At 45.3% G+C, this 24,870-nt stretch overlaps 1 protein-coding gene across 10 annotated transcripts in view; it reads right to left on the bottom strand.

Moving 5' to 3' along the window:
• The window catches only part of KDM6A (lysine demethylase 6A), a 294,383-nt gene that overhangs the window by 137,323 nt on the left and 132,190 nt on the right, over nucleotides 1–24,870 (bottom strand). For 6 of the 10 annotated variants that reach the window (XM_005301785.5, XM_024107564.3, XM_065578489.1 and 3 more), the window contains one exon: nucleotides 17,720–17,778. In XM_005301785.5, coding sequence (XP_005301842.1) covers nucleotides 17,720–17,778 — 59 coding nt within the window. Of the gene's footprint in view, nucleotides 1–16,885; nucleotides 17,033–17,719; nucleotides 17,779–24,870 lie in introns of all 10 variants that reach the window. The other 4 variants (XM_065578476.1, XM_024107562.3, XM_005301782.5 and 1 more) reach the window with 1 other exon arrangement.

Raw genomic sequence — 24,870 nt, forward strand, 5'->3', positions numbered from 1 at the left:
GAGAAACAGTCATTTGGCCTGATTCCGTCTGCACTATATTTACTTTTTAAGTGTCTTCACAGTTTAGATTCTTCGTGATTTCATTAAACAGAATTTTTCCACAAAGTATACACCAGAATATGGGTTCAATCTAGTCTTCAATAAATTTTAAGTCTTTATTTTGGATATGTGGAGTTGTACTTTCTTTATGAAACCCCCTTCTAAGAAGGTGGCACAATTTGCCCTGTTTATTACTGTAGATTACAGAATGAGGCAGCTGCCATATAAAAATGATGGGGGGAGGGGTGAGAGAAAGGTCACCGAAGTAAGAAAACTTAGGTCACATTGCTGTAGATCTCTCTATTCATTGCTAGCTGCTAGGCTTTTGTCATCAAGTTGACAACCTCCTACCAACAGTCCCCTTCTCATCAGTTGGCAAGAGCAAATGGGACAAATGCCAACAAGGGGTGGGAGGGGGGCAAGTGTCGGGGCTCAGGCCAGTCCTGTGCAGGCGAGGGGCTCAGGGAATGGCTTAAGCCAGCTCCATGTGGGGGAAGGAGGGAGAGAGCAGCTTGGGCCGGCTCCATGCAGAGGGGCAGGTGGGAAGAAAGGGGCTCAGCCAGCAGCTCAGCCCGGGGGTGGGGGGGAAAGAGGACTCTGCGAGTGACTTAATGGGGGAGGAGGGAGAGAAGAGAGGTGAGGAGAGCGGAGCTCTGGCAAGTGGCTGTGCCAGCTCGGGGAGAGGGAAATATGCTCGCCACCACAACTGGCCTCAGGCTTCTAGCCTGGCCAGGGGGTGGGGCCTCGGGGCAAGAGGAGGAATATGTTGGAGGGGCTCTGGGTCAGGGGAGAGGAGTAACAGGGGACAGGGACAGAGTTCTGGTGATCCTGCTAGGGGCCCCCAAATTGGCCAGAGCTCCCGGGCACAGGGCCCATCGGCCCATACAGTAATCCGCTGTTTCTAACGGGCTTGGTTCTCTGCAGGTAGAACACCAGGGTGCACCTGATGTTGAGAAAGTGCAGTTTCTTGTCCCCAGGAGAGGCATGAGATTTTGTAAAATTATAGGTAAGTGAATTGATTGGATGATATGGAATTTGGACATAATCTTGGGGAAGAATTTGGGGTGTAGCTGGAGGGAGACCTTCTCCATGTGGAATACTGTGTAAGGAGGGCCTGCCACCCTGGCCACTAGTTCACCGACCCTTCTGGCTGAAGTGATGGCTACTAAGAATGCCACTTTAATGGAGAGATAGGTCATGGCACGTGTCACCACAGGTTCAAAGGGCAGGCCTTTGAGAGTTGACAGGATGAGGTTAAGGTTCCACTGTGGTGTGAGTCTGATGACCGATGGGAAGGTTCTGAGCAAGTCTTTCATACATCATACCATTTGTCAGGTGAGTGCAGATAGCGTGTTCCTCCACCAGGGGAAGGAAAGCATTAACTGCTGTCAGGTGTACACAAAGTGAGCTAAGTTCCAAACATGATGTTTTTAGGGCAAGGAGATAGTCAAGGATAACCAGAATGCCCTCCATAGCATGGGAATGGTGGGAGTGGCATGCCCAAGCCGAGAAACAGCACCATTTAACCCAATACCATATTCTGGTCAACTCTTTCCCTGGTCCTCTCTCCTGGACTGAGGCAAAGCATCCAAACACCAGGCCATGAGATGGAGTGAGCTCTGATTGGGGTGCCTGAGCCTCCCATGGTCTCGAGTTAGGAGATCTGGGAATGGGTGGATTCCGATGGGTGTGCATGTGGACAATCTTAGGAGATCCATAACCCATAACTGCCTGGGCAAATAGGGTGCTAAGAGGATGATGGTGGCTACACCTCGGTGAATCTTCTGAGCAACTTGAGGTATGAGGGGCATAGAGGTCACCGGGCCAGGGGAGCAGGAGAGCGTTGTCTTCTGAGAGTCATTGCCTATGGCTCCCCTGAAGCAGTATATGGGAAGCTTTCTGTTTGTCTGGGATGCAAAGAGGTCCCATTGGCGAGTACCCCACTGTGCAAAGATGTTGGTCAGAACTGTTCTGTGTATTTCGCATTCATGGTCTATGTAGAGACTTCTGCTTAGTGTGTCCACTAGGGAGTTCTGAGCTCGGCCTCATGGCTAAGATCACGTGTAGGGGCTGATTTCTGACACACCAGTTCCACAGTCTGACTGCCTCCAAGCATACGGAACGAGAGCTCACCCCTCCCTGTTTGTTTCTATATAGACACCATGGCAGTGATATTGTCTGATACAATTTACACATGTGGAGGGAGCATATGAGGGGAAGAAACGCTTTGCAGGCTAGGCAAGCTGCTCTGAGTTCCTGCAAATGTATATGCAGTCTAGCTTACTGTGGTGTCCATGTATCCTGAGCTGTGTGGCGGTCCCAATGGTGGCCCTCATGGCAGGACTGAAGGGGGTCCCCACCATGAGCTTGGTTGAGTTGTACCACCAAACAAGAGAGGCAAGAAATCCTAAGGGAACAGTGACTTTGGAGTCGATGCAGTCCCTAGTTAGCTGGTAGGTCAAATGGAGCCAGGCTTGTAGGCATCGCAAGCGGAGCCTAGCAAAATGTGTCACATAGGTGCATGCAGCCATATGGCCCAAGAGGGAAAGGCACCAACACACTAGTGTGGGGCTTGCAGGTAATGCAAGCGATCAGGCTGTCCATCGCATAAAATCTGTCTGCTGGGAGGAAAACTTGTGCTGAAATCGAGTCCACCCTTGCTCCTATGAAATCTGTTGGCTGTGTGAGAGAGACAAAATGGACTTATCTAAGTTTATGTAGACATGTAAGAAGGAATCAAAGAGACTCTACTGCAAAGCCAACTTCATGTTGGGATTGTCCCACTAGAAGCCAATTGTCCAGGTATGGGAACATGGTACGTCCCTGGCATCACATCTCGGTCGCTACTACAGCAAACACTTCCATGAAGACCTTTGATGCTGTTTCACGACTAAAAAGGGAGGACACAAAACTGGGAGAGCTGCTGTCCAATCCTGAATTGTGGGAACTTCCTGCATGATGGATGAATGTCCACATAGAAATATGCTTCTTTCGTGGTGAGAGCTGTGAACCAAACTCCCTCCTGAAGGGAAGGATTATGGATGCCGTGTAATCATCCTGAATTTCAGCTTCTTGATGAAAATATTGAGCTGTTGAAGATCCAGGATGGGTCTCTGCCCCTCACCCTTTTTTGGGGATGAGGAAACATGGGAAGTAGAATCCTATTCTCTGATATTGAGGCAGGACACTCTATCGCACTCTGGAGGAGTAGCAAGTCTGCCTCTTGTTGAAGAATTAACTGGTGGGAGGAGTCCGGGGAAGGGGGTTGGGGGGGAGAAGTTGTGCGGAGGGAAGGAAAAGAACTCTATGGAATATTCCTGATGGATAATCTCCAGAACACAACAGGCTGTGGTGATCTTTCTCCAACTGTGGGTGAAGAAGGTGAGGTGGCCTCCAAAGGCCACAGGTGGCAGAGGAATCTGTGGTGGTGCGCAGGTCTTGACCTGTGTGTCAAAAGTAGCCTTTGACCTGCAGCTGGAAGTACATTGAAGAGGTGATAGTGGCTGGAGCTGGGAAATGGCTCTCTGGGATCTCAGTCGCTTGGGAGGATGTTCAGGTAGATGTTGTTAGTAGGAGGGATAGAAGGAAAGTGACCATGGTCTGAAGGGCTGTTTTTGATATTTTCTCCTGGGGCTGGAGAATAGACTCCCAGGAACTTCAGAGTGGATCTTGATTCCTTCACGGAATACAGATACTCATTCATCTTGTCGTTGACCAGATTGGACTCGTCAAAAGGGAGGTCCTGAATGGTATTTTGGATCTCTCTTGGGAATCCAGATGACTGAAGCCAAGAGGCTCTATGTAGGATATGTCCTGTGGCCAAGGACCGGAATGAAGTATCAGCTCTGTCCATCACAGCCTGGAGAGTTACCTTTCCCACCAGCCTCCCATAACCCACCAAAAACTGGAACTGGGCTTGGTCTCCCACAGGAAGTTTGTCTTTAAACTCTGCCAGCCTGGTGTAGGTATTAAAGTTGTAGTTAGCCAGTAATGCCTGGTAGTTGGCTATACAAAACTGAAGGCCTATGGAGGAGGAGATCTTCCTGCCCAGGAGATCCAGCCTCTTCGACCCTTTATCTAGCAGAGTGGATTTCTGCAGGTGCTGCCAAGCCCATTCCGCTGCCACTTGCGCCACTAGTGAATTAAGGGCAGTGTGTATAAAGAGAAAAATTGCCCCTGTGGCCAGCACATAATAGTATCTCTCAGTTCACTTTGGGACGTGGGCACACAATGCTGGTGTGTGCCAACCTGTTCTGGATGGTTCCAGTATGGTCTCATTTATGGGAAGGGCCACCTTGGATGGTCCCTTTGGCTGTAAAACATCCAGGAGACGGTGTTGGGGGTTCTGGATCTCCTCCAACAGGATTTGCAAGTCAGTAGCCACCCTTCGAAGTAGATCTTGATATTGTCAGTGGTCATCTGGTGGAGAGGGTGGGTTATAAGGAGGTTCCAGTCGGAATCTCAGGTTCCGGCTCAGCGTCATCCTCCTCGTACACCGACAAATGGCTGACGAGATGGGGAAGAGGAGGAGGAGGTTACTTACCTGTAAGTGAAGATTCTTCAAGATGTGTGGTCCTTATCTGTATTTCACTGAGGGTTTACACATGCACACTATGTGTCCGGAGCCGGAGAATCTGTAAATAGTAGTGTCCGTTGGTTTGCACATGCACCCTTGCCTCATGGTTACATCTGAGCTGATAAAGGGCAGGGTGGACTGACCACGTCTCCAGTTCCTTCTCCACCACAAATCGAACAGATCCACAGCAGAGAGGAAGGAGAGTGGGAAGTGGAGTACAGATAGGGGCACACATCTCGAATAACCTCCAGTTACAGATAAATAACTGCCTCTTCTTCTTCGAGTAATGGTCCTTATTGTATTACAGTAAGGGTAACTAATCAGCAATAACGAATTCAAAGGAGGATGCAAGGATGAGGATGGATTGGTTGAGCAGAGGACAGCCACACCGAATGATGTATCCTTTGCAGAGTCTGCGCCAAGGCATGATGTGCAGTAAAGGTATGTACCAAATTCTATGTGGCTAACCAACCTGTGTCTCAAAGTAGTACATCATGGAGGGTGGCCATACTCTACATCTGGTCTCTTGTGGAATGGGCTCTCACTCAGAAGTGGGTGGCAGTACCAACAACTGATCGAGCGTAATGCATCCCAAAATCCACATGGAGATTCTCTGTGTAGAAATTGTTTGCTTCTTAACTCTCTTAGCTATTGTGATAAACAATGTAGGAGACTTTCTGACTGGTTTTGCCCTCTACAGGTAGAAGGCCACGGTCAAGGCCTGGCAGACGTCAAGGGAGTGAAGTTGTCGTTCCTCTGCTGAGATGTGAGGCTTTGGAAAGAAAGCAGGTAAACGTACAGGCTGGTTGAGATGAAACTGGGATACAACCTTTTATAGAAATTTGGGATGTAGGTGCAGGAAGACTTTGTCCTTATGGAAAGCGATGAAAGGGGGTCCCACCTTCAAAGCCCCAAACTCACCTACCCTCCTCGCCAAAATGATAGCCACCAGGAAGGTGACTTTTATGGAAAGAAGGGACATAGAGCATGAAGCCAGCGGTTCAAAGGGCTGTTTCATTAGTGCTGATAGAATGAGGTTGAGGTCCCACTGGGGAGTGATAAATTCTATGGATGGGAAAGTTCTGAGGAGGCCTGTCCAAAACCTAACAGTCAACGGGGATGTGTAAATGTGGAGTGTCCTTCCATGCGGGGGTTGGAAAATGCTGATTGCCGCTATGTGGACCTTGAGAGAGTTGAGGGCAAGTCCCAATGTCTTCAAGGATAGGAGGAAATACAAAAGAAGGGGAATCTCCACTTTTCCATTTGTCACCGTAGGAACGCCTAGTGGACTCTTTCCTGCCGCTTGAGAGTATGTCTTGCACTTCTGATGAACACTCCTATTCTAGTGAAGATGCCCATCCAACGACCACACTCTGAGATGAAACGTCTACAGATTGGGATGTCTGATCCTGCCTTTGTGTTACATTAGCAGCCCAGGAAAAGTAGAGATCAGAAGTGGGTGCCAGGCTGATATGCAGAGAAAATTGGGAAACCAGAACTATCTTGGCCAGAATGGGGCGATCAGAATGACTGTGGCTCTCTCCAACCTGATCTTGTGGAGTACTTGTGGCAGGAGTAGTACATGGGTAAGCATGTTTGATCTGATCTGACCAGCATGCTATCAGAGCATCGTCTTGAGAGTGGATATGGTTACCGTTCTCCCCCCCCCAACCCCGCACCTCCGGAGCAATATGTGCTGTATTTGCTGTTGGTGTGGGAGGCAAAGAGGTCTCTGGTCGGAGTCCCCCAATGGTTGAAGATGTCGCTTACTATGGTGTCATGGAGTTCTCACTCGTGATCGGCCACGAATCTTCTGCTGTCCCTAACCTCTGTTTGTCAGAAGCTGGGAATGGGCGATGGGATGGATCACTTGACGATTACCTGTTCTGTTCATTCCCTCTGAAGCACCTGGCATTGGCTGCTGTCGAAAGACAGAATACTTGGCTAAATGGACCTTTGGTCTGACCCAGTATGGCCGTTCTTATGTTCCATAAAGTCCTGCAGTTTGCCACATTGAGGAAGTCATATTTGGCCGACAAGGCTTGGTAGTCTGAAATTTGAAACTGGAGGCTAGCTGACGAGAAGCCCTTGAGTACCAGAAGGTCCAACCGTTTGCTCTCCTTATCAGTTGAGGTGGAGCGTGGGTGTTGCTGTCTGGACCATTCAGTTGCTGCTTGCACCACGAGAGAATTGGAGGAGGGGGGGTGTCAGTCAGGGGTGAGAAAAGAAACTCAGACCCCTTAGCCAGTATGTAGTATCTCTTTTCTGCCCCATTGTGGGTAGGCGTGCATGTGTCTGGGGTATGCCAAACTGTTCTAGCGGTCTGGAGAATGGCATTGTTGATCAGCAAGAGCAACCCTACTCGGTACTGAGGAATGAAGGATTTCCAGGAGCTGATGCTGCTTGTCTTGTACTTCTTCTAGGGGGATCTAAAGGTCATCTGCTACCCTTTGCAGGAGATCTTGGAATTGTCTGGGACCCTGGGTATAGTTCCCAGGGTAAAGAGGGTTTTTCCCTCCGCCTGGGAGTTCTATGTTATATTAGATTATACTATATTAGACTAAGATTTCTAAACTACAGGGTAACTATTTACAACAAACATATACAATAACTCATTTAGAGACTGGAAGAGCAAAGGAGAACAGGGTTCTGACTCAGGCCATGCAGTGGTAAGAAGGAACTGGAATGGTGTCACCATGCCCCCCCTCCCCTTTACGCCCTCAGTCAGAAGCACGAAAGAAGATACTGAGCACGTGTGGGTCAACGGATACTGCTTGGAAAAAATCCAGAGTCAGGCACATGGCATGCATGCAAACCTCATACATGGAATACATATAGGGACCAGAATCAAAGAAGAATGTATAGTTTCAGGCTGACCCAAAACGATTGGTGAATTTTGACAAGAATTTGCCAAATAGTTTCAGCCAAAAAAAAAAAAAAAAAAAGTTAGGAGATTAGATTCACAAAACATGATGAGAGGGAGGCAGTAGTGGCATTGCCCCACCCCCTTGGTCCCAATAGTCTAGTGGTTAGGCCACTCACATGGGATGTGGAGAGACCCAGGTTTGAATCCCCAGCCTGGAGTTAAGGACTTAAACCCAGGTCATTCCCCCTCGCAGGCAAGTGACCTAACGACCATGCTATGGGATATTATGGGGTGGGTCTCGGTCTCTCCAGCTGAACCTGTTCCACTCTGCATAAAGTATCTGAACAGTCACTGGCCCAGAGAGACAAAGACAGACACTAAAGATACTTAGGCAAATTTCAGCAACTATGAGGCTGCCCAACCAGGGTAGATGGTTTAAGAAGGCTGTTGCAGAGAAATAACTGATTTGGTGGGGGAGGGAAGAGGTGACTGGAATAACAGAGACTTTGTGGGACAACTCACATGACTGGAGTACTGTCATGGATGGCTATAAAACTGTTCAGGAAGGACAGGCAGGGTAGCTGCATTGTATGTAAGAGAGCAGTATGACTGCTCAGAGCTCCAGTATGAAACTCCAGAAAAACCTGAGTCTCTGGATTAGGTTTAGAAGTGTGAGCAACAAGGGTGATGTCATGGTGGGAGTTTGCAATAGACCACCAGACCAGGTGGATGAGGCTTTCTTCAGGCAACTAACAGAAATTACTAGATCACAGGCCCTGGTTCTCATGGGGGACTTCAATCACCCCGATATTTGCTGGGAGAACAATAAAGCAGTGCACGGACAATCCAGGAAGTTTTTGGAAAGTGTAGGAGACAATTTCCTGGTGCAAGTGCTGGAGGAACCAACTAGGGGCATAGCTCTTCTTGACCTGCTGCTCACAAACAGGGGAGAATTAGTAGGGGAAGCAATAGTGGATGGGAACCTGGAGGCAGTGACCATGAGATGATCAAGCTCAGGATCCTGACACGAGGAAGAAAGGAGAGCAACAGAATATGGACCCTGGACTTCAGAAAAGCAGACTTTGGTCTTCGCTACACTGGCGGTGTACAGCGCTGCAACTTGCTGTGCTTGTGAAAAAACACCCCCCTGAGCGCAGCAAGTATAGCACTGTAAAGCGCCAGTGTAATCAGTGCCTGCAGCACTGCACGCTCGCTCGCAGCGCTGCAAGCTATTCCCCTCGGAGAGGTGGAGTACATACAGCGCTGCGAGAGAGCTCTCGCAGCGCTGGCGGCGAGAAGTCCCGGGTGTAGCCAAGGCCTTTGACTCCCTGAGGGAACTGATGGGCAGGATCCCCTGGGAGAATAACATGAGGGGGAAAGGAGTCCAGGAGAGCTGGCTTATATTTTGAAGAATCCTTATTGAGGTTGCAGGAACAAACCATCCTGATGTGTAGAAAGAATAGTAAATATGGCAGGCGACCAGCTTGGTTTAACAGTGAAATCCCTGCTGATCTTAAACACAAAAAAGAAGCTTACAAGAAGTGGAAGCTTGGACAAATCATCAGGGAGGAGTATAAAAATATTGCTCAGGCATGCGGGAGTGAAATCACAAAGGCCAAATCACAATTGGAGTTGCAGCTAGCAAGGGATGTTAAGAGTAACAAGAAGGGTTCCTACAGGTATGTTATCAACAAGAAGGTGGTCAGGGAAAGTGTGGGCCCCTTACTGAATGGGGGAGGCAACCTAGTGACAGAGGATGTGGAAAAAGCTAATGTACTCAATGCTTTTTTTGACTCTGTCTTCACGAACAATGTCAGCTCCCAGACTACTGCCCTGGGCAGCACAGTATGGGGAGGAGGTGGCCAGCCCTCTGTGGAGAAAGAAGTGGTTTGGGACTATTTAGAAAAGCTGGACAAGCACAAGTCCATGGGGCCGGATGCACTGCATCCGAGGGTGCTAAAGGAGCTGGCGGATTTGATTGCAGAGCCATTGGCCATTAACTTTGAAAACTAATGGCGATTGGGGGAGGTCCTGGATGACTGGAGAAAGGCTAATGTAGTGCCCATCTTTAAAAAAGGGAAGAAGGAGGATCTGGGGAACTACACGCCAGTCAGCCTCACCTCAGACCCTGGAAAAATCATGAAGCGGGTCCTCAAGGAATCAATTTTGAAGCACTTTGAGGAGAGGAGAAGTGATCAGGAACAGTCAGCATGGATTCACCAAGGGCAAGTCATGCCTGACTAACCTAATTGCCGTCTATGATGAAATAGCTCTGTAGATGAGGGGAAAGCAGTGGACGTGTTATTCCTTGACTTTAGCAAAGCTTTTGATATGATCTCCCACAGTATTCTTGCTGGAGAGTTAAAGAAGAATGGGCTGGATGAATGGACTATAAGGTGGATAGAAAGCTGGCTAGATCCTCAGGCTCAACGGGTAGTAATCAATGGCTCCATGTCTAGTTGGCAGCTGGTATCAAGCGGAGTGCCCCAAGGGTAGGTCCTGTGGCCAGTTTTGTTCAACATCTTCATTAATGATCTGGATGATGGGAGGGATTGCACTCTCAGCAAGTTCGCGGATGACACTAAGCTGGGGGGAGAGATAGATACGCTAGAGGGTAGAGACATGGTCCAGAGTGACCTAGACAAATTGGAGGATTAGGCCAAAAGGAATCTGATGAGGTTCAACAAGAACAAGTGCAGAGTCTTGCAATTAGGATGGAAGAATCCCATGCACTGCTACACACTAGAGACCGAGTGGCTAGGAAGCAGTTCTGCAGAAAAGGATGTAGGGATTACAGTGGACAAGAAGCTGGATATGAGTCAACAGTATGCCCTTGTTGCCAAGAAGACTAACGGTATTTTGGGCTGTAGAAGTTGGAGCATTGCCAGCAGATCAAGGGACATGATCATTCCCCTCTATTCGGCATTGGTGAGGCCTCATCTGGAGTACTGTGTCCAGTTTTGGGCCCCACACTACAAGAAGGATTTGGAAAAATTGGAAAGAATCCAGCAGAGGGCAACAAAAATGATTAGGGGGCTGGAGCACATGATTTATGAGGAGAGGCTAAGGGAACTGGGATTATTTAGTCTGCAGAAGAGAAGAATGAGGGGGAATCTGATAGCTGCTTTCAACTACCTGAAAGGGGGTTCCAAAAAGGATGGATCTTGGCTGTTCTTAGTGGTAGCAGATGACAGAACAAGGAGTAAGTTACAGTGGGGGAGGTTTAGCTTGGATATTAGGAAAAACTTTTTTTTTTACTAGGAGGGTGGTGAAGCACTGGAATGGGTTACCTAGGGAGGTGGTGGAATCTCCCTCCTTAGAGGTTTTTAAAGTCAGGCTTGACAAAGCCCTGGTTGGGATGATTTAGTTGGGGATTGGTCCTGTTTTGAGCAGGGGTTCGGACTAGATGACCTCCTGAGGTCCCTTCCAACCCTGATATTCTATGATTCTATGAAATTAAACTCAGTTGAACAGAGGAGTGACTGAATGGAAAGTGAGAAACTAACGGGGGACTGAGTAGTGACAGAATTCAAGTGTCTCCAGATGTGTGTGTATTTTATATATCTATCTGAGGGCCAGGTAGAAGAATGGGTTGAATGTATTTTTGTAAGGATGGACTAGTACAGTTTTGCCCAGACCAGTAAATTCCTGCCAATTTTTCAAGTATACTATAATGCACATAGCATGTTATACTCCTGGTGGAATTCTGTTCCAAAAAAATATATAAATTTTTGGTGCAGAATTTTTATTCACAATATTTTAAAATTCTGCAATATTCAGCATATTTTATGTCAAAATAACACAATATAATCTCTCCAGTTTCAAGTCTTTTTGTAATTTATTTCAAAATACCTGTCAACAAGTATGTCAACAATACAGACAACAGCAAAAAAGATTCCCCTAAGAGTAGAGAGTTAAAGAAACCCCTGGAACAACCCAGTTATAGTTGGGAGGTGCTGGAGGGGGCTGTGTTGAGTCCCCAGAGCCCAGACACCTGCACTCCCATCCCCCCAGAGCCCAGCAGCGGGGAACCCCTCCAGCCCAGACACCAACACCCCCAGAGTCTTTACTCCCCCCAACTTCTTTACTGGCCTGCCAGGGGACATGGTGTGGTGCGGCCCTGCCCTTCCTCACCCTTTGCCAGAGCTGGGAGGTTTCCCAGGCCCTCTCCCATCCCTGGGAGAATGAGGATCAAAAAGCATGCAGCATCCAGCCCCACCTGGTTGGACGCTCCACTCACTGTGAGCTGGGGTATGCAGAGTCCAGCAGCCCCTAGTGATGGCCAGCAATTCAGCAGGGGAAACAGGGAATTCTAGGAAATTTTGCATGGTGCAATGGTGCAGAATTCTCCCAGGAGTAATGCTAGCATGATAAATTCAAGTACAAGATGTAGCACATGCCAGAGACAGCATATCTGGTAGGCAAAGCACTAAGATAGCTGAGTCCATCAGGGAATGAATATGAAGCAGTGGCAACAATGTTTTAGCTTGAGTTTCAGAAAACAGACTATTCTCATGTGTCTGACTCTAGAGGTGGTAACAGTGGTTGGTGGACACAATATGGCCACCCACTGCTCAGACAACATTGGGAGGCCTCTTTTCATCGCAAACATTGCCTCCCCGCTCTGGTGATCTATGTGGAATAAAAAAAGTATTTACTATTGATAGTGGTAGGAAGCCTAATAAATCTGTGAATAATACTGATTTATAACAATTTAAACTTTGTTGCTCTGCTCCAAGATGAGCAAAGAGGAATCGAACTGAAACAAGTATAATTTCATCAATAAATTTAATCAACAAGAAAGTATAGTACCTACCTTCAACAAAGAGGACCCGGCCAACTACAACCAGTCAACCTAACTTCAATATCCAAAAAGATACTGGAACAAATTATTAAACAACCAATCTGTTTAAACCTAGATGATATTAAGGAATAGCAAACACAGATTTGTCAAGAACAATTCATGCCAAATCAATCCATTTTCCCCTTCTCTGACAAGATAACTTGCCTAGTGGATAAGGGGGAAAACAGTAGATGTGATATCCAGACTGTAGTGAGGCTGCTGACATAGTCCCAATATGACATTCTTGTAAGCAAACTAGGGTAACATGGTCTAGGCTAAATTATTATAAAATGGGTGCACATCTGGTTGAAAGACACTTCTCAGAGTAGTTATCAATGGTTTGCGGTCAAACTTAGAAATGTATCAAGTGGGATCCCACAAGGGTCTGTCCCGGGTCCAATACTATTCATTTTTCATTAATGACTTGGATAATGGCATTGAGAGTATGCTTATAAAATTTGCAGATGACACCAAGCTGAGAGGCATTGCAAGCATTTTGGAGGACAGGATTAGAATTCAAAACAATCTTGACAAATTGGAGAATTGGCCTGAAATCAATAAGATGAAATTCAATAAAGACCAGGGCAAAGTACTTCACTTAAAAAAGAAAAATCAAATGCACAATTACAAAATGAAAAGTAACTGGCTAGGTGCTAGTACTGCCAAAAAAGATTTGAAGGTTAGAGTGGATCACAAATTGAGTAAGAGCCAACATTGTGATACTGTGGCAAAAATGCAATCATCATTCTGTGATACATTAACTGGAGCATCACATACAAGACGCAGGAAGCACTGTTCTGCTCTATTTGGCACTGGTGAAGCCTCAGGTGGAGTACTGTGTCCAATTTTGGGCATCACACTATAAGAAAGATGTAAACAAATTGGAGAGAGTACAAAGGACAGCAACAAAATGCTAAGTGGCTTAGAAACCATGGCCTATGGAGGAAAGATTGAAAGTACTGGGTATTTTTTATCTAGAGAAGAGAAGACGAAGGAGACCTGATAACAGACATCAAATATGTTAAGGGCTGTTACAAAGATGATGGAGATCAACTGCTCTCCATGTCAACCAAGTGCAGGATGAGTCGTCATTGACTTAAACTGAAGCAAGGGAGATTTAGGTTAGATATTACAAAAAAACTAAGTATTGATAAGCGCTGGAGTAGGTTACCTAGGGAGGTTTTTTAGAACAGGTTATACAAACACTTGTCAGGGATGGTGTAAGTATTTTTTGTATCTTGGAAAGCCAACAAAGATATTGTAAAAAAAGATTAACAGGATTTCCCAGACTGACTATTTCAATTACTTTTTAAAATGCACCTACTCTTCATTAAAGACATTGCACAAAATTAATTACAGATCAATAAAACAGATTAAAAAAATCAATAACTGTTCCTCTTCCCTTCATCCCAGCAAGACAGATACTTACCTGCCATTAACTCACTAACACCCTAAATTAACCCATTCCATCTTCAAAAGCCTGCTGTCTTTGCTGCATGTCTCGGAGGTAGATGGATGTTATATGCCACACAAACACCAACTGAATTGGGTGGACTTGCTGCTTTAAAAGGAATGTAGTTTGAGTGACAATTCACTCCATCTGGCAGAAGACAGGTTTCAGGCTTGCCTTGCAATCTACATAGGACTGCAGAAGTAGAGGGCCTCCTAATTGTATGCGTATGACTACAAAGCAGCTGGAAGATGAGATTTCCACTTGGGTAGACGTACAAAATCTAGCACACTCAAAATAGCCATGGTAACACAGACAGCAGCGCAGGCTAGCTGTCTGACTACAATGCCACCCAACACCCCAGGTTAACATTCAAGCAGCTAGCCCAAGCTGCCACTGATGCCTCTGCAGCCATACTGCTATTTTTAGTGTGTGAGCTCAAGCGGAGCTAGCTTTCATATGTCTACCTAAGCTGAGGGGATGGGGGGGAAGAAATCACATCTCCAAATGCTGTGTAGGCATACCCTAAGTACCCTTCCTCCAGCTCCAAGGATACTGTGATTCTCTCCAACGTGAAAACCCTCCACAAAGGTTTTAAGAAATCAAACACACTTTATGTGATTTCATATGCATTGTCTACACTAGCCATTTTCCCCCTGTAATTTCTCCATTGTTGTTACCACCAAATGCAGATTCCCCAATATGGCAATAGTAGAGCACTAGTGTGAAAAAGGTGCCAGCAACTGCCAGTGTGTTAACCACATCATCTAGAGCAGGGGTCTCAAACACACGGCCCACAGAGTTATTTTCTGTGGCCCGCGAGCTTCTCGCAGCTCCCCCCCTCTTCCTCCCCCAGCGTTTACCTAGAGCGGCTCCAGCCCGACCCGCACCGGGGGCATGGCAGGCTCCCTGCCTGCCTGCCCTGTCCCCGTGCCGCTCCGGGAAGCCGACGGAACGTGGGGAAGGAGGGGCAAAGGGGTCTGTGTGTTGCTCTTGCTTCAGTCAGCACCCCCAGCAGCCCTCATTGGCCGCAGTTCACCATTCCCGACCAATGGGAGCTGCTGGGGGCGGTGCCTGAAGCAACAGTCACACACACCCGGTGCACGTTGGGCCGCAGCCTGCCCGCCCGAACCCCTCCTGCAGCGCAACCCCATGCCACACCCCGCACCTCTCCTGTACCCTGACCCCCTCCTGCACCCCAACCCACTGCCCTGAGCCCCCTGCTGCACCCTGACCCCCTGCCCTGAACCCCTGCCGCACCCCACACTCCTCCTGTACCCCAACCCCCTGCTCTGAGCCCCTGCCGCACCCTGACCCCGACCCCCTGCTGCACCCCTCACCCCTCCTGCACCCCACACCTCAACTCCCTGCCCCTGCCATACCCCACACCCCTCCTGCACCCCCTGGGGGCAGGGAGGGGGCGGAGTTTGGGGTGGCGATTTCAGGGAAGGGGTTGGAATGGGGGCAGGGAATGGGTGGGAAGAGGCGGGGCAGGGAAGGGGCCTCATGGAAGGGGTGGAGTGGGGGCGGGGCCGAGGGCAGCGGGGGGAGATGTCAGTAAATACGGCCCTTGGGCCAATGTACTAGTCCTCATGTGGCCCTTGTGGTCATTTGAGTTTGAGACCACTGATCTAGAGAGACTGGGAGCTAGTCTACACTTCTTCCTGTTCTATGCTCAACCTAGACCCTTTTTATCTGGGATCAGCCATGTTGGCTAAGTAATAGAAGGTAACAGATTTTAAGGTTCCTCTGAATCCTTTTTTGGTTTTGTCCTCACGTGGTTTAGGTTCATTCTTGTTAATCATATCAAGCCAAATTTCCAATGAGACTATCATAATAAAGTCGTCAATCTAATCTGTCAGATCCCTTGGAAACTTCCATTAATTACTTTTGTAAATTTAGAGCCTCTTTGTAGATTGTTGTGCAGATTGTGTAGTATGGTTCAACAGCAGCAGCATTCAAAATATCTCAGTTGGAAGATGAAACTCAATGTTTTGCTCTCCCCCTTCAATGGACTTTTTAATTCAATAGCACACTTGATTTAGAAGACTAACTTCTGCATTTTGAGATGGGCACAAATGCTTTCATTACACACATTTTACTTTAGAAAAAGCATCTGATTTTATAACTTCATATCATCAATCATTTCTTTCTTACCACTTCCCTTTAACTTTAGGCATATTAAGTCAAGTAAGTTCACACAGTATCTGGTAATTACTCAACAATTATCACCCATTTACTGTATTGATCAGCAGCTTTCATACTGTCCACAGTCTGAGAAACAATCATATAATGAAGTCAACACTCAAGAAGACTGAAAAATAAGATAAGCTAGTCAGCTTTATATAGACACATTATGATACGCACTGCCCACTTTTCAAAAGCTTTTAGATTGTAGCAAACTAAGCCCCTATAACAGTACATTACTCTACTCATTCCCCTACTTAACAATAAATGAAAATTCATTCAATCTACTAGCACAATACTCTCTCCAGTCACCAATGACTTCACCCATTCTCCTTCCCCTCTCAGCTTACAGACAATTCTGTCATTTTCTTCTTGTTTCCTAGTTGGGAAAAAAGCCAATAAAATCACCACTTCTCTTAACTTTTTAGAATACTCATTCTGAGATACAAATTAAGAGTCTATTGTTTCTACTATCAAAAATTTTCAAATACATTACATTTGTGCCAAGCTCAAAAATGAACAAACCAGAAGAATAAAACACACTAAGCTGTTTTTCCCTAGAGAAACTCTCATCTCATAACTGTTGTTCTTCGAGATGTGTTGCTCATATCCATTCCAATTAGGTGTATGTGCGCCGCGCGCACAGTCGTTGGGAAGTTTTCCCCCTAGCAGAACGGCTCGCGTCGGCTGTGGAGTCCTCTGGAGTGGCGCCTCCATGGCGGTGAATACCAAGGTATAGGGCCATACCGAACGAGTGCCTCCTCAGTTCCTTCTGGTCAGCTACTCCGACACAGGGGAAGGCGGGTGGGTTTGGAATGGATATGAGCAACACATCTCGAAGAACAGTTACGAAAAGATGAGTAACTGTTTTTTCTTCGAGTGATTGTTTATATTGATTCCAATTAGGTGACTCCCACACCTTACCTAAGCGGTGGGGTCGGAGTTATGGAATCACGGACTGAAGCACTGCTCTGCCGAATCGTCTCTAGCATGCTGGGTAATCGCGTAGTGAGCGGCGAAAGTGTGCTCTGAGGACCATGTCGCCGCCCTGCAGATCTCTTGAACTGGCACCTAGACCAGGAACACTGTTAAGTAACTATAGCTAAACTATCAAAACTACGAGACTCTAAACTACAAGAACCAGAGGAACACTTGCGAAAGCAAGCCAACACAGTTCCAATGACTGTCACAGGCGGTAAGAAGGAACTGAGGAGGCGCCGGGTCAGCAGGGTCATATATTGAGCACCATGGAGGCGTCATTCAGCTCCACAGCTGACCCAACGAGTGTTGCCAGGGGAAAAACTTTCCAACAACTGTGCACACGGCGTGCACACACCTAATTGGAATCGATATGAGCAATCATTCAAAGAAGAAAAACAGGTTTTCCCACAACCCAAAGGCAATGGTTCCCAACCTGGGGTCCACAGATCACTAGTGCTTCACAGAAACCCATATGGTCACACTTGAAACAAAAGAGCCAGCACACCTGCTAATTCATACACTGAAGGAAACTAAATATACATTACCTTTCTATTATGTTTTTCCATTTAAGAAATTGCCATAGTTGCCACAAGTTATGTTCTGGTATCTTAAATGGGAGGGATGGTACCCAGGACAATCTGTGACTTAAAGATCTGATCAAGACTATGAAAAGTTTTAAATCCCCTGAACAGAACATGAGCTGGTTTTGAAACATTCACATCGTAACAAAATATAAACAAAAACATTCTGATGAAGTCAGGATTTATTCCAACTTACCACTGAAATGCATTGTACTGGAAGTAGACCAAACCAAGGCCATATAAAAAGGCAGCATTCTGTAAAGCAAAGAAACATTGTTTAAAACTCAGATGAGTAAACTTACATTAGGGAACTTCAAACCTATATTTCTGCACATTCTTAAATGCATGGCCGATAGAAATGCTGTCTCCAATATCAAGTACTCTATTTAGGGAGGCTCTCAACATGAGAGGGGAGGGATAGCTCAGTGGTTTGAGCATTGGCCTGCTAAACCCAGGGTTGTGAGTTCAATCCTTGAGGGGACCATTTGGGGATTTAGTTGGGGATTGGTCCTCCTTTGAGCAGGGGGCTGGACTAGATGATCTCCCGAGGTCCCTTCCAACCCATATATTTTATAATAGCAGGTCAGGGTGGGGGGAGCAGATTTACTAACAAATGCGGTTCAACAGAAAGCCTGAACTTTCATTCTGAATTTGAGACCAAAATGCTACTTATAGAGCCATTTAATAACAAAAATATCTGAGCAGTCTTACATTAGTGAAACTAAAGTGGAATATTCTGTTTTGTATTAGAGGAACGAAGGGGAAGGTAAGATGGACAGAAGTCCTCAGTTTAAAATGGGAAGATGAGACAAAAAACATACCATACCATACTACTATAGTCATAATTATAAATACATACTACTATAAGTGGTATATTTAGAATATACAGTTTTTGATTTCAGTATTTAAAGTACTATACTACTAAGATAAGCCAGAAATTTGGCTTAAGAAAATTCCATTTGTCACTAATACTAAGGGAAAGGCCATCCAGCTCTGATCCCGAACAAGTAATTATATTTCTTAATCACTGATCATCAACTTATCAGTAGCTTTTCTGCAATTCACAAGTCTATTAATTTATTTCCCTGCTTTGTAATACTATTTACATAGAGGGAAAAAATCATCTGTACTTATGCAATGTAATCCTTTTCTAAGAAACTTTTCTTTTTAAAGAAATTGATCCTTAGATCCCAAGGTGATAAGGCAAAATTTAAGGCTTTTTAATTGGACATTTATTAAGCAACTGTAAGTAATTTGATAAATGATTACCATATATTTACTAAAAATTCAAAACTATTACATATTATTATTATGCAGCAGTATACTCAAGTTTTTCTGTATTGCAGGTTACCACCAGGTTATAAAACAGAACTTGATTACACTAACCACAACATGTTTCTGGGGGACTGTCTTAAAAATGACAGACAATTCTATTTTTATTCATATTAAGAAACCAAAACAAGCCAAATTTTGAGTATGTGCTGGAGAACATCAAGCCTGAGAACTGATGGACCAAGGAGGGCAGGAAGTTTCATAGCCAAAGATTCCTCAGGAGCATCATGTGTCTAACCTCATCCTATTTATATTAAGAGGGGATCCTCTGATTCAACAATTCAATCAACAGACAGTCCCACCTGTTGTGGTACCTCACAGGGAGAGGCACAATCAAGACAGAAATCCAACAAAACTTTACCTAGAAGACAACTGGTATCCAATGCAGTTCAAGGAGCAGTGTTGGTGAGGGGAAAAAAACACATAAGTGGATCCCACCTATTTCTGCACCATACACAATTTCCATATAGTTCCAGAGTGAGGTGAGGGAATGTCCCACATCACAAGACACTTTCAAAAGAAGTTGAGTAGGACCACATCTGCAGCAACAAATAGATTCAGGGAGTACTACATGGTATTAGGATATACTATGGTGATAAACGTCTCATAAAAGAACCTAAACAGAACATAATACCATATAAGCAGCAGTGACAGCTGCTAGTCCTGCTACTGTGAAACCAACTATGAGCTGTACAAAAGTATCAATTGTCATTTTTAAGGTATTTCTGGCCCTCTGGTTGAAAAGGTTAAACACAACCAGGTTGACTGTGCGTTGTGTGAAGAAATACTTCCTTTTATTTGTTTTAAACCTGCTGCCTATTAATTTCATTTGGTGACCCCTAATTCTTGTGTTATGAGAAGCAGTAAATAATACTTCCTTATCTACTTCATCTACACCAGTCATGATTTTATAGACCACAATCATATCTCCCCTTAGCCGTCTCTTTTCCAAGCTGAAAAGTCCCAGTCTTAATCATCTCTCCTCATACGGAAGCCATTCCATACCCCTAAATCATTTTTGTTGCCCTTTTCTGAACGTTTTCCAATTCCAATATATCTTTTTTGAGATAGGGCAACCACATCTGCACAGATATGGGCGTACCATGGATTTATATAGAGGCAACATGATATTTTCTGTCCTATTATCTATCCCTTTCTTAATTATTCCCAGCATTCTGTTAATTTTTTTGACTGATGCTGCACATTGAGTCAATGTTTTTAGAGAACTATCCACTAGGACTCCAATATCTCTTTCTTGAGTGGTAACAGCTAATATAGACCCCATCATTTTATATATATAGTTGGGATTATGCTTTCCTCCAATGTGCATTACTTTGCATTTATCAACATTAAATTTCATCTGCCATTTTGTTGCCCAGTCACCCAATTTTGAGAGATCCTTTTGTAGCTCTTCGCAGTCTGCCTGGGTCTTAACTATCTTTAGTAATTTTGTATCATCTGCAAATTTTGCCACCTCACTGTTTACCCCTTTTTCCAGATCATTTATGATGATTTTATTCTTACATTACTGATGCCTTCCAAGCATTCTTTAACTATGAGCTGAGGAAAAGGACAAGACTGAAGTAGTGGAACAGTATATAGCACTGTGCTAGGGCAGTTGTTAAAAACAGTTGAACTGAGAAAGACAGAAAAAGAAAGTTAGTTTTATTTCTTGCACCTATAGTAAACAATTTGCAAAGCACAGAATCCAACTAGCAATCTTTTATTTATTTAGCAATTCATCCTATTTGTGGATCTCTCAAGCTTGGTAAGGCACTTCCAGCCATCTTCCATGGGAGAGGCAGCGGAGACAGCAACGTCTATTTGGAAGTTGAAGGAGTAGACCTCTCTGAGCAGCATATCAGACCCAGAATGCCCAGCCCAGGAACACAAGACAAGGGGACACCCAACCTGGGGGATGCTAGTTGGAACTCCTAAGGGGAGAGGGCAAGGCTAGTCCTAGACAAGGGGTTTTGGAGGAGCCACAAGTTCCTCAGCCACTCCCACAACCTAGCATAAATTCTCCTGGGGCAGCAGGGAAACCCCAATAGTATGCTATTGCTGTGGTAAAACTGGGCAGAACAGGACAGGCTTCCCACTGATCGAATACAGCTATTCTGGGACGCTATTACAGCCAAATTGGTAGGCTGGGATCCCCTATTCAGAGGTCAACAAGTAAACTGTATAAAAAGTGTACCAGACCACAAAACCTGCAAGTCCTGGTGCAGGAAGAAAAGACCTTCTGCAAAGATGGTGTCTGAAAGCTCATTCTATTATGTTTGACCAAGGTATAGGCAAAGCCAAGATACATCCTTACAAATTTTCTTTTGAATGGCTTGGGTATCTACCTCCTTAATAAAAGGGAAGAGGATGGAGGACACTATGGCTGCTTGTGGAACAGCAGCAGCAGAGCTAAGCTGTCCCCATCCCTGGGACCTCAATCAGCTCTATGCCCTCTTAATCACACCAGCTCACAGGGACTCTCCAAATCATAGAAAATACTTTTGAGCTGGATATGATCCGTAACAGTCAAGATGACTGTATGATAAAACCCCTCTTCTTTAGGCCTGCATACTAAACAGCAGGACAGAGACTACAAACCAAGCTGGGTTCTCATGAAATATCAGGCTTTGCAACCACAAGTCTAGAATAAATAGGAAACTGAGGAGGGGAAGACATGGACACACTTAGCAGTTCTGTGTGTTCTTCCTGTGTCAATCTCTCAATAATTTTCCAGGACTCTGAAAATTTAAATGGATGAAAACTAGAAAAAGTGCTTAAAAACAAGCATTGATATTATCCATCGAAATTATTTAAAAAAAGAAAAGTGAATTCCACCAAGCCTAGTCATACTGGATGCCTGCTAACAGCAGTGCACAGCAAGATGGAAATAAATCAGATCTTCCAAGACCCAGTCCAGTATGTTAGCCACAATATCATCCCTTCCATTTAAGAGTTAAGATTATACATTTAAAATTAAGGATTCAAAAACGATGTAAGCATATGCAATTCTTCAATCAAACAAATGATTTATTGCATTTGCACAATTTCTTCCCTTAAGTTTAAATGTGTTTTAATATATAATACAGAAATTTAAGTCCGTTCTCACTAGAAAGCAACTGTACTTCTTACCCTTCCAGTATTATTAATTATTAAGCTGTGGGTGGGTGTAAATAAAAGTATTCTTTTCTATTAACCTCTTACTGACCGATCTTTTCAGTGACAAATGTACAAGCTATGTAAATGGATTGTTGAAATATTTTCTCAAGTAAAGTAACAAGTACATGTAACACGTTAAAGAGAATTTTTATTCTTGTTCATTACAGAAGGTAATTTACCTTGGATACAAAGTTTTGAAGAAAAAATAACAATAGTCTACATGTCTTATTGTAGGTGCATCCTCCCCAAAAAGAAAGTCCATACTTGGTCATTTTTGTGAGAGTTACAACTGAGTAATGCACATAGGCCTTTTATTGCAGCTATTTAGCAGTTCCAAAATTAGGTGATCTGCTACAACAACCAGCTTGTGATCTCTGACAACCGTAACACTAATGAAGTCCTGTAACAGAGTCCTCTGCAATTCCTTCCTTCCATTCGAGGCTACTCCCTGCCTGTGATCCCAGCAAAGTGGGGTGAGGGCAGAGGTGGCAAGTCTATAGTGCTGCCCACATTCCAGCACCAGCATAGTGGGTTTTGGGAAATCACTGTGGCTGGGTCTCAGTCGAGCTCAGTTCGTCCATCTTATCCTGTGAGTCCGCTGTACTCTCCTCAGGGTCGGGGTGAAGGCCTCCTGGATGGGCGTTCCCTCTGTGGCTACAGGAGTCACTTTCGCAGACTGCTGCTTGGGGAAATCCTGCTCTTTCCTCCTCATCCCCCCCACCGACTGCTGTTTCCTTCCTATCACACATGATTGACAGGGCCATAGGGGTGGAGTTAGCCATACCACCAGGGTGTCTCTGGCACCTTCATGTACAGACCCACACCTCATCTGTGTCGGTCTATACACTCCATCACAGGCCTATCAATAGATGACCACAGACTTTATTCAAATGTCTACATCAAGCATACAATATTAAAATTACTGCTGATCTTGGCTTTAACACTGATGACTAGTAATCTACGATTGATCCCCAGACCCTACAGTATGCATCTATAAACCTCCCAAATAACCCAGTAATTAAGATTTATGTGCCTTCCCCCGGTCTACCAGCTTGATTAGAGATAACGGCGGGAGAGGTGGTGATTTTAAAGGATTTTCATTTTTATTTAAACATGACATGAAAGCTCTACAGACATCTAAAAGGTCCTATTTCTTTTGGTCATTTGCAGGTTACAGCAAGGGGAAGACAAGAAGACAAGATTAAAAATTGTGTTTATGTCACAAGAAGTTAACGTCACAAATCAAAGAATTCAGTGCTGTGGAGGGTACAATACTGGGATTATGAGAATACTTTTGGATGATGTCACAAATCCCAGAAATAAAATCTAAATACACCTGTACCCTGATATAACGCGACCCGATATAACACAAATTCGGATATAACGCGGTAAAGCAGTGCTCGGGGGGGGGGGGGGGGGGGGGGAGCAGGGCTGCGCACTCCGGCGGATCAAAGCAAGTTCCAATAACTCGGTTTCACCTATAACGCGGTAAGATTTTTTGGCTCCCGAGGACAGCGTTATATCGGGGTACAGGTGTAGTATCAGTCATGGTTACAGACACTGCTGGATGACCCTACACTCCTCTGCCTTGCAGGCTTTGTTCAGTCTCAAAACTTATTTACACACAAGTCTACGCAACAAAGAAATCGAGGAGTAGAAGAATAAATGAGGTATTACAAATAATTAACTATCATCACTGTAGACACTCGTACCAAACTGTGCTCTTGTACTCCAATACTCCCAAAGATCAGCATAGTTCTTAGACAACCTACATGAGAAAGAGCTGGAAGGAAGAAAGTTGTCACTGATAAATATGATTTAAACAATCTCAAACACAAATTCTAAAAAAACTATTCCTCTGCCATGAAGGTAGCAAGGATAGTCTACTCCTCTGCTGCCACAAAAGGTAGTAAAGTCATGCACTTCAGAACATTTCCAGACCATAAATCATTTTGTAAGCCAGAAAGCATCCACCCAACCCAAACAAGAACAGTTCCTTATCTCATAGTAACGATGGTTCTTCCAGATGTTGTCAGTGTGGATCCCACTGTAGGTCCACACGTTTCATGCACACAACAGCCATCCTTTTAAAGCAGCAGTGTCTACTGGAGCCATGCATGTGGCCTATACCACCTCTTGCTCTGATGCGAGGGCATAAAGGGTGAAGCAGTCGCAACCATTCCCTAGTTCCCTCACGAATTCAGAATGCCATATGCTGACGACACTGAAAAAGCCGGAATGCAAGGCTGCTCACGGGATCAACACTGACAACACCTTAAGAATCACAGTTACAGTAACTCCTCACTTAAAGTCGTCTCGGTTAACGTTGTTTTGTTGTTACGTTGCTGATCAATTAGGGAACATGCTCGTTTAAAGTTGTGCAATGCTCCCTTCTAATGTCGTTTGGCAGCCGCCTGCTTTGTCCTCTGCTTGCAGGAAGAGCAGCCCTTTGCAGATAGCTGGTGGGGGCTTGTAATCAGGGTGGACCGGTAGCCCCCTATATCAGCTCCCCGCTCCCCTAAGTTCCCTGTGCTGTAGCCGCCCAGCAGGCCCTCAATTGCCGACAGTTCAGCTGACCCTCCCTCCACTGCCATGTGCTGCTCTTGCCCTCTGCCTTGGAGCTGCTCCTAGAGACTCCTGCTTGCTGTGCAGGGGGGAAAGAGGGGTCTAATGTCAGGGTGTCCCCCTCCCCCCTGCTCCTGCATATAGAGCAGGGAGGGGACACGGACAGAGAGCTTGGGGCAGCAGCTGCTGTCTCAACTTCCTGATCCATTTAAAAAGACAATGCACTTAAGAGTGGGTCAGCTTACTTAAAGGGGCAGTGTGCATCTCTCTCTCTCTCTCCCACAAACAAGG

This window comes from Chrysemys picta, chromosome 1 (assembly GCF_011386835.1).
Source record: "Chrysemys picta bellii isolate R12L10 chromosome 1, ASM1138683v2, whole genome shotgun sequence".
Taxonomy (NCBI): Eukaryota; Metazoa; Chordata; order Testudines; family Emydidae; genus Chrysemys; species Chrysemys picta.